We start from the raw sequence: 21,111 nt of genomic DNA on the forward strand, positions 1-21,111 counted from the left end.
CCAATGATATTTGCCTTCCAACATTCCTTACAATACTGGAACCTCACTTTATTTCAGGACTTTTGCATATGCTATTTCTGCTTTCAAAGGTAAGCTGATTCTGTTCACTCAAATCAAAACTTAGAAGTCAATATAGGGCGTCATTTCTGACCACATAATCCAAAGCATCTCATCTAATACTGTTAGTTTGCCTAGAAATGGTATTACTTCTTCATTAAATATTTGACACAATTTGCCAATGAAACCATTTGAACTAGGAATTTTCTCTGTCAGAAGACCTTTAACTACAAATTCAATTTCCTCTGTATAGGTATTAAGGTTACCTCTTGGATGGAAATCTGTCCATTTATTCTAATTTGTCTAAGTAGCACAAATTTGTTCATAATATAACCTTATTTTCCTTTTAATATCTGTAGGCTCTGTTGTGATGTCCCCTCTTTCATTCTTGATATTGGCAATCTGTGCCTTCTTTTCCTTCATAAGTCTTGTATATATACTTACTATGTTTATTAATCTTCTCAGAGAAACAACTTCATTGCATTGATTTTTCTGTATTGTTTTTCCTTTCATTTTTATTAATGCTCTGCCCTTAGGTTTATTATTTTCTTCTTTCAACCTACTTTGGATTACATTTGCTCCTCTTTTTCCAGTTTTTTTTCAAATAGAAGTTTAGTTGACTCAAAACAATACTTTAATCATCATTTAATATGAAACATTAAATAGAAGTTCAAAATAAGAAAATTTTAAAAAGTAAGAAAAAATATTAATACAGAAAATTTTCCAAATTTTTCTCAAATAAAACCGTACCTGGTTTGAGGCAACCCAAAACTAGTTCCAATACCAACACGAGGTAGATAGTTAACTACTTTCTTTACTGTGGCAGGGTCTGGGAAGTTGAACATTACAGCAACTATGAAAAACAATTTTTAAAAGTTAGAACACAACATAATTTCCTTCTTAGAAAACTGACTTCTTGGTCTAAAAAAATATTTATTTTTAATTCAGGTATACAATTCCTGCCATATTATTTTTATTATAGTGCATACCAAGTTTTAGAATTAATATGCCAGAGGTGATACTCATTTTACAAATACCTTAGCCATAGACAGTATCTTATCTAAAAGCTGTAAGAAGTTCTAAAAACTGTTGTTGCATTAATGTGACATGAAGCTGAGATTATCTAGCTATAACTCTGAATTTACAAAATTGAATTTTAGTTAAACATGTATCTGTTTCTATAAATAAATATTTAAAGTTTTAACTTTATGTAGTTAACAATCTAACACCAAAAGACTATAGATATAAGTACTAAATTGTCATTCATATTTATTTCCAATGATGAACAGTTTAAAAATTATTTTTACAATTTTTATGTTTATAATTTATATGTTCACATAATCCAGAACAATGTGTGACCTAATGGAAAACTTTTCCTCTACAGTTAATAATCAAATTTAAGTGTTTTCTAATCATCTCTATTTCAAAAATAATACATTTTGAGGATATCAAGAAACACACATCAATATACATAAACATATTCAGTACATGTTAATTTATTAGTCATTTATAAGTTTTTACCCTTCTTAAGAAATATAAAAATAAGAAAGTCAAAATTACAAGAGAGAACTTATATCAATGTGGACAGTCTTAAAATATTAATTAATTTCAGTATCATAACCTTTAAGAAAATGATTTTCTTCTCTACCCAGCTTAAAAAAATTCTTCAGTCCATAAAAGGTTATCAATTTGGTACTGACATTACCAACATGTCTCAGGTAAATAAGTACATGATCATTCACTAACCAACCAAAACATATTTGGAACTGTCATATACATATCCAACATACCTCCTTAATAAGCCATCCCTATATATCTATTTTTACATTGAATACAGGGGAAAAACAACAACAAAACTATCATAAGTTCATGGCAGATAACCAAGGCCATGAAGGAAAGGCAAAGGAAGAACACACATACAAAAGCAAGGAAGCATAAGAAATTTTATTTTATTTTATTATTTATTTATTTATTTATTTTTTGCGTAAGAAATTTTAAAGGAGGAAAATGAATGAGGATGAGCAAGTAATAAATATTGTAAACACTGTAACAAAACCCCTTTGGGATAGCAATAATGCAGGCTGAACCAAAGTGTAAAGCATTCACTTGATTATTTGCCTGGAAGAATAATGTGTGCATTATGAGAAAGAGTTTTGTGTAGGGGAGACCAAATAGGACACATGATTCCGTAAAGGGAAAATAATGTGTGTATGGAATATATGTTATTATGTGTAGATTTTCTTAAGTGACAATTTGTAGATTATAGAAAGAGACGATAAAACTTCAATCTACTTATGTATAAGGAGTATGTAGCATAAGTCACTAGGTTTTCTATATTCTCCACTCATGCTCACCAATGCTTTTACTGCAGGTTCACCTTGTCTCTCCTTCTTGTCTTAATGAATTTCACTAAGTTCCATTTTAAACCCACAAATTGAATTTTAGTTCTTTCAAGAATGATGTAATACAAAGTAACCAGGACACTTGAGTACCATTTTCTGATGGTCCCTTTATAAATGGCAATAGATTAGACAAAAGATTGAATAAATGTATGAATCATTTGATTACCCTCTCCCCTCTCTAAATGCATCCACCTTCCAGAAGGAGTTTAAGCATCAGAGCAATACTAAGAACATCAAAACTCCACAACAGATTAAATGGTTAGTTATTCACCATATCTCAAAAACCCTGCACTAATCTGTGATATGGCTAGAAAACTAAAATTACGACACATAATTCTTAGAAGGACCAAGTGGGAAAAAAAACCATGAAGATGCTTGTGGTTCAAAAAATGAGGTCAGTATGGCAGAGAGTAGACTACAAATTACTACCTAAATGGAAACAATATATGTTTGAAAATAAAATCTGAAAGAGGTGGAGGTTAGCTTTATAACAACATACTTTGGAGATATATTACCTCTGTTTGCCATAAAGATCTCCAGGGCTGTATTTTGCAAAAGATAACGACGAGAAAAGATTGATCGTATCTCTGTGAACAGCCATTTTCCATGCAGCCCTTCTGTATATGCCAGGATCTAGTGAGGAAAAAAATAGGCCCAAGTAAGTTACAACAGTTGATTTTTTTTGTGTTTTTCCCCCTGAATAAAACAGAAAAGACCCTATTAAGAAAATAATTTCTAAAAATTGAAAAAAGTTATTGAAATAATTTGGAGGGAGACTAAGAAAATAGATTGCAATTTATGGAAAGGAAGTTCAATGAAAAAGCAGAGTGAAATGATAAAACATCTGTTTATAAACATATTTTGGGCTTTTAAAAGCAGTGATGTAATCTATTGCTTTTCAGAAAACAAAAATTGCACTATTTAGTGATTAAGTTTTGAATCATATTACGGAAAGTAAAGTTTTAGATAAAAAAAAGACCATAAAAGAATGTCCTACATGTTTACAGATAAGACTACATATACAATTCAGTTTCATATAGAATGATTTCTTTTAAGATTTTGTTTATTTGAGAGACACTGAGACATATAGCTAGGAAGCACAAATGGGAAGGAGAGGGAGAAGCAGAGAAGCAGGCTCCCTGCTAAGCATGCTAGCTCCAGGACCTGGGATCATGACCTGAACCAAAGGCAGAGGCTTAACCCACTGAACCACCCAAGCACCCCCCATATAATACAGTTTTAATGTACTCAGAAACATTTTTATGTTATATGAAGTTTTCCTTTCTTTTTTTAAGTATACCTGAAACACAAGGTTACATTAGTTTTAGGTGTATAACTTAGCAAATTGACAAGTTTATACATGATGCTATGTTCACCATACGTGTAGCTACCATTTATCTTATTATATTGCTATTATATTATTGACTGTATTCCTCATGCCTTTATTCCCGTGATTTATTCATTCTATCATTGGAAGCCTGTATCTCCCACTCCTCTTCACCCATTTTGCCCAGTCCCCTACTTCCCTCTGGTAACCATCAGTTTGTTCTCTATAATTTACATGACTCTTTTTATTTGTTTACTCATTTGTTTGTTTTCTGTTTTCTTTTTTCAGATTCCACTGCAGAAGTACCTTTTACATACTTTAAAGTATATATTTAAAGTAAATCCTAATAGTTCTCATTACAAGGGGAAATTTTCCCCCCTTTTATCTTTTTTAAAAAAAAAATCAGATTTATATGAGAAGATGGATTAATGTATTGAGGTAATCATTTCACAATATATGTAAATGAAACCATCATACTCTATGCCTTAAGCTTAGACAGTGATGTATGTCATTATTTTTTAATAAAATGAGAAAATTATATATATTCAAGTTCATAACTTTAAATTTTAATCAGACTTTTAAGGTCACTGTTAAGGCAACAGTCACTCATTCAGAAAGCACAAAGACTGACTGTATAAGAGGTTAAGTATCATTTTGTCAGCTAGGCTAAACACAAACCTGCAAATGAACTCAACATAATCTCTCTATGGAGTAGGAGGTTGTCAGAGTAACTTGTTACAATTCTTGTCATCCCATGTGACAGACGCAATAGCTTAGAATGCTTTGCTAACTCAAAGTAATCCTGTCTTTAGTCCTAAGCCATTTTGTTGCTTTGTTATTCAAGTTTTGTTTTTTAAAAAGTTCATTTCAAAGCTTAATTATAAAGGTGTTAAAAGGAAAACCAGATGTGAAATTTTTTTTTTCAGATGTGGAATTTCTTATGCTAGCACTTCACCTAATGTTAATTTAATAAAGAAAAAGAGATGTCTTTACTATCAAAACCTAATGAAAATTCCTGCAAGCAAACAATTAAGATCTCTCAAAAGTACCACCATTAAAAAATACAAATAGAACGACATGTGATTGTGATATTGCATGTAGGAACAAAGATGGGATAGAGGAAAAACTAATAAGAATTTATCCTATGAAAATTTTTTAATATTCATTTCCATTTTCTAAGATCTTAAATGCAAACAAATCCATATTCCTCAATGTAAAGTGCAGTTTCTTTGGGAAAAAAGCAACCTTGTTTAATTCACTAAATATGTATTTAGATTTTTCTACAAATTCTATTTTTGGCACCAAAGGATCTAAAAACAAAAGAACAATCCAAGTCTCAGTGTTTTTTGAAAAACAAAACAAAAATTCTAAGAACCAAACAAACCTTCTGTTTTAAAACTGGTGATACAGAAATCTTTCATTCAGCGAATACCTGCATAAATAAGAACAGGAGAAGTGAACAGGAAAAGGGAGGACAAAACTACAGGTCTAATTCTCAAGATTTTTTGAAAGCTGAGTTTGCATGCACCTCCTTCTCTCACTATGACCAGTAGGTCCAAGCCTACAGAGTCAAAAGTGGCCTTTTACTTGGTTTCTTTCCTAATCTAACCTGTAGAGTCTACTATGACCAGAAGAGCCAAAGGGAGGGGGAAAAAAAAAAAACTACAATAGAATTTTTAAATACAAACCAGATCACATCACTTATTCATATAATAACCATTCAGTGGCATCCCACTACATGCATAATAAACACTGAAGCTCTTTATAATTGTTTATAAAGACTTAGATCTGAGACTCACTGATAAGCCCAACTCATTCTTCTTTGAGGCCTTTATACTTACTTTCTTGTCTGACTCGAATGTTCTTCCAAATCCTCACATGATTGGCTCACTCTCACATCATATTTTTGCTCTAATATCACTTCCTCAGAGAGGACACCAGATCTAAACCCCTAGGACTACCTCTTTCCACCCCAAACTCATCAGATTTCCTTCACAACACTTATGATTACCTGAAATTATAGTATCTCCTTGCTTGTCTATTGTCTCTATTTAGCACTAGAATGCTAGAATCTAAGTTCTACTAGAACAAAGACTTTTGGTATACTTGATTTCCATTTTCTAGAACATTTTCTGACACAAAGTAGATGTTTTTGAATGATTACATGAATCAATAAATGGCAACTTAAGCTCCACACATGGCCTGAATTAATTTTGTTTGTACCATACGATATTTTAACAAAGTATGCAGGTTTCTGGTTTCTCAGGAAAAACTATAGCATCTGTCACGTCTAGATCTAACTGCCACATGGTAACAACTGACATACACTCACCATTTTGGCACAGTCTCCACTCATTCATTCATTTAGTATTATCTGTCCAGTTTCTGTTGGCATTTAAATTTGCCACCTTGGACTTATCAAGTAGAAGAGAATCCAATATACATTCAGTAATACTTATACTCGGGCAGCCTGGGTGGCTCAGGAGTTTAGCGCCGCCTTCAGTCCAGGGCCTGATCCTGCAGACCGGGGATCGAGTCCCACATTGGGCCCCCTGCGTGGAGCCTGCTTCTCCCTCTGCCTGTGTCTCTGCCTCTCTCTCTCTCTCTGTCTCTCATGAATAAATAAATAAAATCTTAAAAAAAAGTAATACTTATACTCCAATCTACCATTCAATTATTAGTAAGCAAAATGAGAGCTAGGTAGATAAAACAGGTGATACAAAGTCCCTTGGGAAGTTAGTGACAGAGTCTAGCCTATTTGCAGATTCTCTAACCCAAAAGTACAGAGGTTATAATATATACACCACATTGTCACATTTCTAAAAAGGGGCTTAAATATTTGTTAAACTACAACTCAACTTGCCAGAATTTTAATCAACTACATTTGTCTTCCTGTACTTGGTTATAGGTGTAAGAAGGAAATCAAAGAAAACAAATAACAAAGGCTCCTCTAAGGTCTGTGATACACTAAAAATATCACACACTAATCTCAAAATTCTACCTTTATATAAACCTATATTATATAAAGCCACATAATAAGACCTGTTGCTCATAAAGGTGACTTCAATCATTTTAAGATCATGGCCATGCAACTAAACATTGTTATATTTAAAGATACTTCAATTATTAATAAAAAAAAGTATACTAAAATATTATAAGATTTTTAATGCACTAAAAGCTTTCCAATTAATTAAAAATTCAACTTATATCCCATTCCTTTAAACAGTGTAGTTATTAAAACATCTACTTGAAGTGGTAGATTTCTTTAAAATGTTTTATTACCAAAGCATACTCACAACCACAGAAAACAGCATAAGTCCCATGTACCTATTACTCAACCATATAAAATCCTAACATTTTGCCATATTATTGCATATATTTAAAAAAATTAACAAAGCATTTTAGTGTTGCAATTCCCATGTATAATTCTTCCTAATCCCATTTTCCTCCTTATCAGAGCCAACCACTATTCTTGTTTTAAGCTTTATCATTCTTATTCAGTTCTTGTACTATTAGTACATATACATCCATAAATAATATCCAGTGTTGTTCTGTATGTTTTCAAATCTGATATAAATCAGGTATCATACTCAATGTACGAAAGTAGTTTGCTTTCAAAATTAAATATAATCAGGTCTAGGGTGTTAAAACTCAGAGAAACAGGAGGAGAGACAGACAAAATTATTTAAAATTGCCATAAGTATCAAAAATTAAAATCACATACAAAAAACTAGCCTGATTTAGAATTAACAAATGAAATTCTATACTTACGGTCAAGATAGCTGGGTTTAAAATGGAAACAAAAAATCTTTTAACTAACAGAATCAGTAGTTGAAATTGATATAATAACATTTCTTTAAGGTATTCATTAGGAAAAGGTGTCAGTACTGAAATGCAGCTGAGGCCTAGCTAAACAAGAGGTTTATTTCCTATTGGAATAGTATATTCCTGGTCCGAGGCTTCACTTCAAAGTCTCTAGAGTTCAATTAAAACTGGATTAGGTAGAAGCAGACCCTTCTTGGGGACTTTCTGTTCACTGAAACTCTACATACACTGACAGCACCCTAGACAGAGGTCTAGCCCTCCAATGAATCAGTTACTATGGAAACCGTATCATTACCATTGCTCTGCAGTTATGACCCCAAGTCTAGAATAGCTTGAAAGCTTAAGCCCATGGCACTCTTTGAATGTTTACCACCTTGTTTTAATATGGTTAATATTATTAATAGTAAAAGTAAATTCAAATTTTTATAATTTGTCCAACAAAGATGGTTATTAGTTAAATGTTGAGGTAAGAGTTAGGAAAGAAAGAAAATCAGTATTTAATTTTAAATACACACATACACACCAAGTGTATATAACATTTCTTTACATTAAAAACACCAAACATATCTTCTTTAAAATTTTTATCTGAAAATTGTGCCTTCTGAAAGGATATATAATTTTTCCAAAATAATACACACAATGCTTTCTTCTATCTTTCAAATAATATACTGTGAATACATATAAAAACTTCTTCACCCTGTTGCATTTATTGGCTTGAAAGCACATGATTTTTTTCACTTTCATTTTAATAATTCATTTTGAAAAGCATATGGACTTATCCAAATAAAACTTTCTTTTGTTTGCTCATCTTCTGAGAGAACAGAAAGAGAAATATGTTTATGGCCCAAGTACATAATGCTTTTATTGAATATCAGGCTTTAAAATTTTTTTTAAATAGCCTCTAAAAAGAGGGTCGTATCTGCTTCATTTAAGTAATGAAAAAAGGTTTTGTTTTCAAAAAACCATACAAACTACCTTCACTAAAGTGTTTTTAAAAAATTTTTAAGGGAAAAATATTAGAAAGTGATAAAATATTTTACCTCAAAAATAAGAAATAGGTGTTTGCATATAAAAATCAGTAAAAGGCTTTTTAAAATACTATTCTTTCTTCATGTTAAAGACTAATGTTGTATACAATAGTCCCACATATTTGTCAATTTTTGGAAAGGTTTTGCTCTTTGAGACAATTCCAGATTGATTTCTGAAGAATTTGATAATAAAAGTAAAATTGGATAATATATAGTACCAAGAGTATTTACAATTCTGTAACAAAACTAATTATAAAATATATAGGATATATTTAACATCAAGAAAAATGCTCCAAACTTAATACACAAAATATAAGCTAATCATGCCATCAACTAAGCAATGATACCAGTGGAAGGAAAGTAGAGAAAACATTCATATCCCATTGTCATGAAAAATGATTATAAATTAGTCACAAAGATTATATCTTAATATGAGAAAATAGTAAATATTTGAAATATATTTAAAATGAAAACACATGGAAAATAATTCTAATAGCAACTTATCACTAGATATATTTACAAGCATGTTTTATTTATAATACCTGCAATGTTAAAAAACTAGTTGAAAGTAATTATGATCAAGTATTTTAAAGTTATACCACTATTACTAACTTAGTTTTTGCATTTTGCTGCATATAATTTTCTCTGAAATTTGATAGCAAAGCGTAGTACTTATGAGTTTATTCAGGAACTCAGAATTTATTCTAATAATACTGAATTCTGGTTGGCTTATGGATTTATTACTTCATCACCTACCATGTAACTTTTATGTTTTCAAATATATACTCTTAAAGTAAAACTTAGAGATCTTTTTTTGAAATTAAAACATAGACATATAGTTGACTCTGGTGCAAACTTTATGACAGTAATTTTGTTTTAAAATATTATCCATGAGTAGGTAGAATGTCTCCAAACGTTGAAAAGAACAGAATGATAACAAAAATGTGAAAGTCATGAATATGAAATAAAATTATATTTTAAATTAATTATGAATTATTTAATTTTTTCCTTCTATATATTAAATTTCCTCCTTCTGCTTACTAGGTACTATAATGTAGTACAGTATTCTCCTTAGCATTTTCATGGGTGACAAATTCAATTAAACATATTCATTACTCTAATGTTCTACTTGGCAGTGTAGTCAGTATGAAAAATTTAAAATATATAAATAAAATGCTACGTGACCTCTGTATTGATTGGGCTAAAATGGTTTTAGCCTGGGTGTGGATGATGGGGCAGCTGGGAGGGGCAAGAGGGGAGCACACAAACACATACACTCTTATGTTTTCTCTTCCAATTACTGAGGGAGATGATAAAACCACAGCAAATGATGTATCAGCTCATTTTATCTTATCGCTTTGGGGCTAGGTGACAATGAAGTTCATATTTCACTGGCTCCCATTGAAGATTGTGAAAATTACTTGCCCTCATGACCTGAAATTTCACTAGAAGACAGAAATTTCTCTTCTGCAAAGTAATGCAATTTTTCAGATGTCAACCTTTAGCCCAGCTTTAAAAATTAATTTCATTTATATTAACCAATGATATTGATATTTTCACAGCACGCCCTTTGATACATGAAGCACTGACTGGCAAATTGATGTTGCTTTAGATGGGTAAAACTATTTTATTTTAAGCTGCTATGGCAGACAGATTTATAGCAAACTGAAATTCCCATTTCATAATTTAATATTTGTGCTAGAGTGATGCACTTTTAAGCCCCTGGCCTGTAAATAATTCAGACTCTTTAGTTGGTTCTGTTTTATTTTCAATATAATTCAGCTTAAAAAATAATTTGCATTCTAAATGATGTATCATAAAAGCCATCTTTTATTGAACATTTAATATGTATCTTAATGAGTCATAATAAAATGTGTTAATGTAGAAATAGAACAAAAGAAGGTATTTATACATCATCCAACTAATTTTTAATTTAGTTTTTTTAATTTAAATACATCTGCAAAAATAAATAAAAAATAAAAAAATAAATACATCTGCATCTGATTATTCTTCAAAGAATCCAAAATATATCACAAAAGAATATTAAGGAACATAAATGTACCTTATTTTATTTTTCACAGCAGCATGTGAGGTAAAGAGCTAGGTATTACATTTTCAGGAAAGGAGTAGAATAAACTTAGATAACTACCTGGGGATTAAAAATAGAGCTCTTTAGGTTTAGAGGTATCTTTTAAATACAAACATAATAAAAACAAAGCCACAGTGTCAATTTTAGCATGAAGAGGGTGTGAAAGTATTCCATCTGATTTTAGTATTAGAGAAGTTACCTTGCACTATATGCAAAAGAGAAAAACTTTAACACTTTGGAGTAGTAAAGGTGTTATTAAAACATAGTCTGGAATCTTAGCAAGTTTATTACCATTATTTCATAGAGTTTTGCCTAATTCAAATAATCTCTTGAGAAGACAATCATTACCACCAATATCTCTTTATTTTATTAATAAGGTGAGCTAAACATAAGTATGCATAAATTTATGCTTAATCTATACTCTCATAATTAGAAAAAGGCCAAAACGACATTTCCCTAATTTAGCTATTTTTTTATTTATTTATTTATTTATTTATTTATTTATTTATTTATTTATTTATTTATTTATGATAGACAGAGAGAGAGAGAGAGGCAGAGACACAGGCAGAGGGAGAAGCAGGCTCCATGCTGGGAGCCCGACGTGGGACTCGATCCCGGGACTCCAGGATCACGCCCTGGGCCAAAGGCAGGCGCCAAACCGCTGAGCCACCCAGGGATCCCCTAATTTAGCTATTTTCTCTCTAAAATTATTCTTAACACCTTCTCTGGCCAACCTTCTATCCTCAAAATCCCTCTGCCCCTCCCCCTGCTCATGCTTTCTCTTTTTAAAAACACTTTAGTTTTTCCTGACATCAATGATTGGGGAAGAAAGAAATATAAATTATACTTTATGATTTTTCCATTTTGATTGGGAAAATTCTTAGTAACATCTCAAAAACTTGTGAGAATAACATGCTATTGTCACTAAATTCAAGCTATATAGTATTTTTTCTTATTATTCCACAAATGGACCTTAAAGTCAGGAGCTTTCTGTGCCTAAGCAAAAAGTTAAATTTCAATCAGGACTAATAAAAAAAAAAAACCACCTAATTTTAAATATATTGGAATGTTATATAATAAATACTTTTAAAACAATCAAAAGACACAAACTGTAATTCTTCTCAATGCCAATTCTTATTTTATAAACTCAAACTCAATCTCAAATTCGTATCAAAAGATACTATATATATATACATACATATATATATGTATGTATATATATATCTCAATTAAATCTTCATGTTATAAGTAGTATCAGCCTGTAGCTAGACTATTTATCTTTTTGTAGCAGGTACAACATGATTTAGTGGTTAAAAGTTTCTCTGGTGAGTAATCCATTTCAACTAATTAAACGGAAAACCTTTGCTTACCTTCAAGAAATTTGCTTTTGTTCTTCAAACAGAAAAGAAGAGAGATAAAATGCAAAATGGAAAAGAAAATTTACAAAGAATTTCATGTTAATAGTCTTAAACTCCTAGGATACTATTTTCCAAATTAGAGGGAAATATTTTTCTATTTTATTTTACATAAATATAAACGCCTTTCTATAGGCATACATACATATATAGACTTTCTTCCTCCTATTAATCACTCAGTTTGTTTAGCTGGAGTCACTTATAAATTAGTACAGGCTTCTATTTATTCCATAATAGAGCATAAAACTGAATATCATGCTTGTATTTAGCTTCATTTATAGTCTTCCAAAAAGCAATTTTCTTAAAGAAACCTAGTGTATTACAAAGAATTTAACAAATACAATTTAAATGAGATTTGGTTAACCTGATTCCACTGTATAACTCCATGACATTGCATAACCTCCCTAGACTGGAGTTGTTACTTGATAGGAGTTCTTTGAGGCTAGGCCATTGGTCTTAGTCACCCTTCTATTCTATGCATAACACCTATCACAGTGCCAGGAACACAGAAGACATTCACTATTGGATAGAGGGCCACCCCAACCTCGCAAACTATATACAAGATTCTAGGATACATGACCACAAACACACCAGAAAGTAAAAAGGGGTAGAAATATGAAATGCAAAACTACAACACAGCATTTTTTAAAAATCAAATTCAAGGGTCAGGGTAAGGGTACTTTAACTTCCAACCAAGATAAAGCAATAGAGCCTGGATTTACCCTTATACACAAATATTATTTAAAACAGATGTATGGAAAAAAATTATTTTCAAGACTGTAAACATCAAGAATGAAAGACAATGATCCTTGAGAGACCAAAAAAAAAAAAAAAAAGTGGTGACACAAACTATTGCCCCAGCTCACTATCTTGAGAAATTTTTAGGCTCCAGAGCAACAGAAGTAACGTAGTTAGAACACTAAAGTCTCTTGAGGTAAAGAAAACAGGCTGGAGAACAGTGAGATTGAGACAGCTAAATTCACAGAGCACAGCAGCAGAATGGAAAGTGATAGAAAGTAACAGAGCTCCCGGATGATCTGTAGCCTTTAGCTGAATACTCATCAACCCATGTATTTAAAAAAACAACCTGAGGCTAGTAAAAAAAATCATTCTTCCAATTTACAAGGAACAATACCCAGAGCTCAAATGCCAAAGCAAAGCAAAAACAAAACAAAACCAAAAAGAAAAGTCTCATAATTCATGGAGCAGTGTTTAAAGTACTAAGAATGGTTATGCCTCTCCAGTGGGAAATAATTAGCCCTAAACTAAATGTTGCTCTGGTCCTACCTACAAACTTTTTTTTAAGATTTTATTTATTTATTTGTTTATTTGCAAGAGAAAGCTCACAAGTGGGGGGAGAGGCAGGGCAAGGAGAGGGAATCTCCAGCAGACTGTGCTGAGCACATCTCTAGAACCTGAGATCAAGAACTGAGCCAAAACCAAGATCTGGATGTGTAACCCACTGAGCCACCCAGATGCCCCCTACCTGACAAACTTGAAAAGGAAGATCCAAATGCATCAATTTATTTCTAACTAATTTAGCTGGATCACCAAACAATGCATTAAAATATATATAGACTAGAACACAACAGGGTAAAATTTACCACAGCTGGTATTTAATTCAAAATTACCAGACCTAAAAAAAAATCTGGAAACTATGACCAATAATGAAGAGAAATTAATTAACTAGAACTGACCCAGAAATGAACAGATGACAGAAGTTGAGAAAAGGACACCAAATCAGATAAAACAGATTTTAGAGCAAAAATTATTAACTATAGATAGGATCACTTCATAATGCTAACAGATCATTTCACTGAGGGCTATATCCATCCCGACTGTTTAGGAACTGAGTAACAGTGCACTGAAACACATGGAGCAAAAATGAGAAGAGCATAAACCCACAATGTTAACAGATTTCAATATTCCTTCTCAATAACTGATAAATAGATGGAAAACCAATAAGGATAAAGAAGACATGAAAAAGATGATTGACTGTGACCTAATTGACATTTTTAGAACATTCCATCCAGCAACAGTGGAATATAAGTTTACAAAAACAGAGCATATTTTTGGTCAAGAAACCAAGCTACAACAAATTTAGGGGATTCATATCATATAAAGTATATTCTCTGACTACAATGGAATTAAATTAGAAATCAATAACAGATATCTAAAAAATTCCCCAGACTTGAAAACTAAAGATTATATTTCTGAATAATTCATTGGTCTAAGAGGTAACAAAAAAGAAATTAAAAATCATTTTGAATTGAATACAAATGAAGACACAACACGCAAGTATTTGTGGACTGCAACTAAAGCAGTGCTTAGAGGGAAATTTCTAGCACAAAACATATTTATTAATGGTAAAACAAAAGGCAAAACCGAACAAAAAATAACAGGTCCCATATGAGTGATTCAGCTTCCATCTTAGAAAACCAGAAAAATAGCAAATTAAATGCAAAGTAAGCAAAAGACGCAAAAATCAAAGTGAAAAATCAATGAAACAGTAAACAGAAAAGAATCCAATGCAACTAAAACTTTGTTCTTTGAAAAGATCAATTATAATTTATACACTTCTGACCAGACTAGTCAGGCAGAAAGAGAAAAAACACCAATTACCAATATCAGTAATGATATCATGAAATCAATATCAGGAGAGATGAAACATCAGTACAGATTATGTAGGCATTAGAGGAATAATAAGGAAATATTATATTCAGCTTAATACCACTAAACTGGACAATTTTTATCAATGAACAGGTTTCCTGAAAGACACAAACTCCCAAAGCCCCCTCAAGAAGAAACAGACAAGATGAACAGCACTGTATCTATTAAAGAAATAGAACCACAGTTTAAATCTTCCTATAAACCAAATACTAAGCACAGATAGCTCCACTGGTAAATTCTAGCAAATATTTAAGAAAGAAATAGTATCAAATCTATACAAACTCTCCTAGAGAGAAGGGAATAATTGCCAACCTATTCCATGATGCCAGCATTACCATTTATTAAAACCAGACCATTTCACATGAAAACTAATTCTGCATCTCTCACTCCTTGTTATTCAAAACTGAGTAAGAGAGAGAGAGCTCTAGGCTTGCTAAAGGAGTGAGCTTTGCGTCTCAGCTCTTAGTAAGGTAAGGTCATTTAATGGAGCCATGATCAAGGTTAGCAAAGTTTATTGTTTCCAGAGAGAATGGTTAAAATGACCTCTCATAAGTACTAAAAAACTGGGAATTTATTATTGGTTTGCTTTACAGGGAACTTACTATAAGATAAAAGTGGATGCTTCTCTAGGAATTGAAAAACAAAGCCTATGAAGTATCATTGCCCTGTGATGAGTTATTAGCACCTAAAAGAAGTATGTTTCCTAACATCTCAACAAAAATATTCTGAATTATATGTAATATGAATTTGCTACATTATCTAAGAATACTAAATTCTGTTCTAGAAGACAACAAATGGGATAGATGAAAACCAAAAGAAATAATAACCATAAAGATGGTAACTTATGAATAAAATTCATAGGCTATGTTAAGTGGAGATAATGAGTATAGAAGCTTCTGAGAGACAGAATTCAAACATTCAGAATTGAAAAGGGGTGAAATATGTACAGTAATTTTTTTTTAATTTTTTTTTCAATTTTCATTTATTTATGATAGAGAGAGAGAGAGAGGCAGAGACATAGGCAGAGGGATAAGCAGGCTCCATGCACCGGGATGCCCGATGTGGGATTCGATCCCGGGTCTCCAGGATCGCGCCCTGGGCCAAAGGCAGGCGCCAAACCGCTGCGCCACCCAGGGATCCCTGTACAGTAATTTTAAAGTCAGAAATCTATTAAGGACTGTTAAAGACAGAATATACGGAAGTATGATGCAATAAAAAAGTATGGTGTTTTTTTCAGATAGAGATAGAAAGACCAAGTCATAAGATATAATCATGCCAACTCTGCTCTGGGTTGCTGATTTTTTTGTAGGTCTTGAAAGTGAGCAATAATTACTCTTTTGTTCCAGACACTCTTTTCAAGAACATTTGTACAACAGCCTTGGAAGAGACAGTGTCTCACTTTGGAGCCCCAGGGCAGGTTTGTTTACTGTCTAGTATAATAATAATAAAAAAAAATGATGTCCTTTGGGACAAGGACCAAATCTTACTAACCATCATAAACATTTTTGGTTTCTAAACATTAAGGATGCTCAACTGAAATGTAAACTCATTGGGTACACAGTATCTACCTGGGTCTCTTGTGTTAGTTTGCTCAGATTGCCACAACAAAGTATCATAGATTGGGTGGCTTAAACCACAGAAATATATTTCTCACAGTTGTGAAGAATAGGGGGTCCCAGGTCAAGGTGTCAGCATAGTGGGTTCCTGGTGAGAGGCCTCTACCTGGCCTGAGATGGCTGCCATTCACATTATTTTCACATGGTAGAGAGAAAGAGGGAGGAAGAAAGGGGGGGGGGGGGTCACTTGTTCTCCTCCTCTTCTTATAAAGCCAAAGTTCTATTGGATTAGGTGCTAACTTTATGAATTATCTCCTAAAGGCCCTATATCTCCAGTTACAGTCACAACTGGGGTTAGAGTTTCAACATATGATTGAGGGGAGAAGAGGGGAAGCATAATTCAGTCCATAGCACCATCCACATCACTTCATGGAACTGGAGGACAGACATTTAGGGCAATTCACTCATTTAGATGCTTATTCTGTTTGTTGTGTTATATGAAAATCCTTTGTCTCTGACCCAGGAAACTCATGTCTTCTACTAGTAGCATCCATGAAATTTTTGTTGAAAAAAATTTGTTAATTTACAAGTAGGGTAAAATTTCAGACCTCTCACAGTTCTTGATACTCTGGATGACAACTAAGTCAGGCTTAAACTTGCCATGCGTTGACCAATTTCAATATGCCCGATTGTCATACCCAATAAAGTCTGATTCTGGCCCCTGTGGGCTTTATCACACAAGAAATTCAGATAAAACCATAACTATTCAGCAGGATAATTGATTATCTATAGCTGTGCAAGGTATACTTGCTGCTTTCTCTCTCCAATAGAGCAACTGTGTTTCATTGGCCTTTCCATCTGTGGATTCCCTTGCTCAATACTGGTACTCATAGTACTATCAACCGGGAAGGCTGAGGAGGCAGTAAAAAAAGACAGAACATGTAAATGTTGTATAACTAGGATTAAGATACTCTGCCTGCTTGCATTCTATCCTAAGTACATTAATTCATCCCATCTCACTTCCCTTTTTTTCTCAGTGTGTGTTTTAAATTGATTTAATAAGCCACGTGATCCAAGAATCTTAATTTAATCTGTGAGTCACTCTGTTCTGTGATCTCTGGCATGATATCCTTGATAGTATAAATGGAAGCTACCACTGTAGCAAGGTAACTTCTCACAGAACAGGTTTGCAGTTGACCTTTACCTAACCTTATTCTAGACTATATTATTCTAGACTATTATTCTAGACTATAGGGGAAAAAATAGGGATCTCCATAATTCATCCAGTCAGCACAATTTTAATCCTGAAATGTGACAAAAGAGAGACTATGAAAAAGGAAAAATGAAGAGCAACTACATTATGGAATAAAGATACAGAACTTATAAATAATCCAGAAGTAAATAAAATGCAGTAACATATTATAAAAAATAATATTAGCAAGGATCGGATAATTTAATAGATTCCAAGAGTGAGAAAATCTACAACATAATCATTATACTGACAAAATCAACAAATTAAAAGGGAAACATTATATAATGATTTAATAGAAGCTGAAAAGGCATCTAATTCAGAAAGCATTCCTAAAGAAAGAATTCTAGCAAAATAGAAAAGGAAAAAAATCAAAGGAGTTTTAACAGACCCAAACAACAAATATTACCTTTTTGAGCTGGGGCCAAACCTGTAAACTCTAGACTCAACAAAAGTATCTATTTCATATGCTTGTTTGGAAAATGATTAATATATATATAGCCGGCAAAACAGTGCCTACCACATAAATATTTGTTAGCAATTATTATCATAATAACATTTATCACTAGTCACATGGCATAATTTGTAAAAATTAAAATACAATAAAATTTAAAAGCTGGTATAAACACTGAAAGGAAGAGATAAACCTGTTAACATATCAAAAATATTCTAAATAAAATTAGAAAAATAAATATTTAAAATAAATATGGAAATACTGATATCTGTCCTCTGTCTTTGCAACTGGCACTTATAGAAACTACAAAAGATAGTGCATTCATAATAGCAAGAAAAACTTTCAACACTTAAAAAATAATTTTAACAAGAAAGGTAGAGAGGAATAAGACAAAATATATAAAGTATGAAAGGAACAAAAATTACAATATAAAACCAAAAAGAATGTTTTTGATAGGAAGATTTATCATTAAAATGAAAATTTACTAAAAACCAATATATAAGGTTTAATGTTTTTATCATCAGAATGGCAATGGAGCTTTTTTTTGAAGACTAATAAAATAATTTAAAGTTTATATAACAATATAAATCAGAAAATAGCAAATAAAAAAATGAGAATAGACTACTAAAAGGGAGTACACCACACCTTAAACACTATGCAGATACAATAAAGACTTAATACATATCTTTTAAGAACATTAGACTAAGTCTGATATCTCCTACTTCATTTTTTTTTAAGTGTCAGTTGTGACATACAAAGCTGACAGCACAGCTTTATGTGGTATGATAGCTGGTCAGTAAATCATTAGGTTGGATGGTGAGTTGCACATAGTCACTTCTCAGTTGTTCTTTCTATGCCTGAATATATTGTCTAGAAGTCAAGATAACTGGAAACCAAGATTTATTTTTATTTTTTAATTTAAAATCAATCTAGTTAACATAAACTGTGTCACTAGTTTCAGATGTAGAGCTTAGTGATTCTTCAGTTGCAATATACCACACAGTGCTCATTACATCAATTGCCCTCCCTAATGCTCATCATCCAATTACCCCATTTCCCCATCCACCTCTCCTCTAGCAACCCTGAGTTTCTTACGGTTAAGAGTCTCTTAAGGTTTGTCTCCTTCTCTGATTTCATCTTATTCTATTTTTCCTTTCTTTCCCTTATGCTCATCTTTTTTATTTCTTAAATTCTACATATGAGTGAAATCATCTGATGTTTCTTTCTCTGATTGACTTATTTAGCTTAGCATATTACCCTCTAGTTCCATCTACATTGTTGTAATGGCAAGATTTCATTATTTTTGATGGCTGAGTAATATTTCATTGTGTGTATATATATATCACACCTTCCTTATCCATTCATCTGTCAACGGGCTTCTGGGCTCTTTCCATAGTTTGGCTATCTTGGACATTGCTGCTATAAACACTGGGGTGCATGTGGCCTTCGAATCACTGTTTATATCCCTTAGATAAATACCTAGTAGTGCAATTGCTGGGTGGTAGGATAGGTCTATTTTTAACTTTTTGAGGAACCACACACCGTTTTTCAGAGTGGCTATATCAGTTTGCATTCTCACCAACAGTGTTAGAAGATTCCCTTTTCTACACATCCTCATCAATATCTGTTGTTTCCTGAGTTGCTGATTTTAGCCATTCTGACTGGTGTGAGGTGTATCTCATTGTGGTTTTGTGGAAATCAGGATTTAAAAGACATAATTAGGGGAAGGGAGTAGGAGTGGATAGAATAGGTGAAGAAGATTAAGAGGTACGAACTTCCAGTATTAAATAAGTCACAAGAATGAAAAGTACAGCATAGGTAATATAGTCAATAATATTATAATAACTATGTATGGTGACAGTAACTACATTTAGCATGGTGAGCAGTGTAATGTGAAGAACTGTTGAATCACTAAGCTGTATAACTGAATATAACATTATACATCAACTATACTTCAAAAAAAATATTTATACCTTGACCTTTATACAATATAATACTAAGTAATGGTAAAAGATATGATTAATAAATTCAAGTGGCAAAAGATAGATTTGGAAAAAACTACTTTATAATATACAAAATGTTTCTAAAATATACAGTGAACATTTATAAATTTACAAGACAACAATAAAGAAGTAAACAGAAAATGTAAAAATTTTTAAAGGAATTTCATAGAATGGATTCCAGTGTCCAACATTTTTTAAATATTTAAATTTATTAACACTAATGAAAAACTCAATAAAAGAGGAATGAGGTATTTTATACTCAAGAGACTAGCAGGAATTTAAAAGAACTCTAACACATTTTGTTGAAAAGAATGCAGAGAAAAGTTTTTGGTGAAAACATGAAATCTAAAACCCTTTGGAAATTAATCTTACACCATAATGAAGCAGCAGAAAGAGAAATTAAGAAAACAATCCCATTAACAATTGCACCAAAAATAGTAAGATACCCAAGGAATCAACTTAACCAAAGAAGTGAAAGACCTATATTCCAAAAATTATATAACACTGATTAAATTGAAGATGGCACTAAGAAATAGAAAAACAGGAAAGGAATGGAGTGGGAAAAATTAGAGAGGAAAACCAACCACGAGAGACTCCTAACTCTGGGAAACAAATAAAGGGTTGTGTGGGGGAATGGGATAACTAGGTGACAGGCACTGAGGAGGGCACTTGATGGGATGAGCACTGGGTATTATACCATATGTTGGCAGATTGAATTTAAATTAATAAAAAATAAATAAAATAACTTACAGAAGAAAAAAAGAGAAAAACATTCCATGCTTATGGATTGGAAGAACAAATATTATCAAAATGTCTATACTACCCAAAGCAATCTACGCATTTAATGCAATTTCTATCAAAATACCAACAGCATTTTTGACAGAGTTGGAACAAAAAATCCTAAATCTTGTATGGAACCACAAAAGACCCTGAACAGCCAAAGCAACCTTGAAAGAGAAAAACAAAGCTGGAGATATCATAATTTCAGACTTCAAGTTTTATTACAAAGCTATAGTAATCAAAACAGTATGGTACT

At 32.1% G+C, this 21,111-nt stretch overlaps 1 protein-coding gene across 11 annotated transcripts in view; it reads right to left on the minus strand.

Annotated features, from left to right (window-relative positions):
- Window positions 1-21,111, minus strand: part of LRBA (LPS responsive beige-like anchor protein) — a 722,446-nt gene that overhangs the window by 187,123 nt on the left and 514,212 nt on the right. For all 11 annotated transcript variants that reach the window (XM_038558983.1, XM_038558984.1, XM_038558982.1 and 8 more), the window contains 2 exons: window positions 2,975-3,092; window positions 808-910 (listed from right to left, as the gene is read on the minus strand). In XM_038558983.1, the coding sequence (XP_038414911.1) occupies window positions 808-910; window positions 2,975-3,092 (221 nt within the window). The remainder of the gene's footprint in view (window positions 1-807; window positions 911-2,974; window positions 3,093-21,111) is intronic.

This window comes from Canis lupus, chromosome 15, assembly GCF_011100685.1.
Source record: "Canis lupus familiaris isolate Mischka breed German Shepherd chromosome 15, alternate assembly UU_Cfam_GSD_1.0, whole genome shotgun sequence".
NCBI classification, from domain to species: Eukaryota; Metazoa; Chordata; class Mammalia; order Carnivora; family Canidae; genus Canis; species Canis lupus.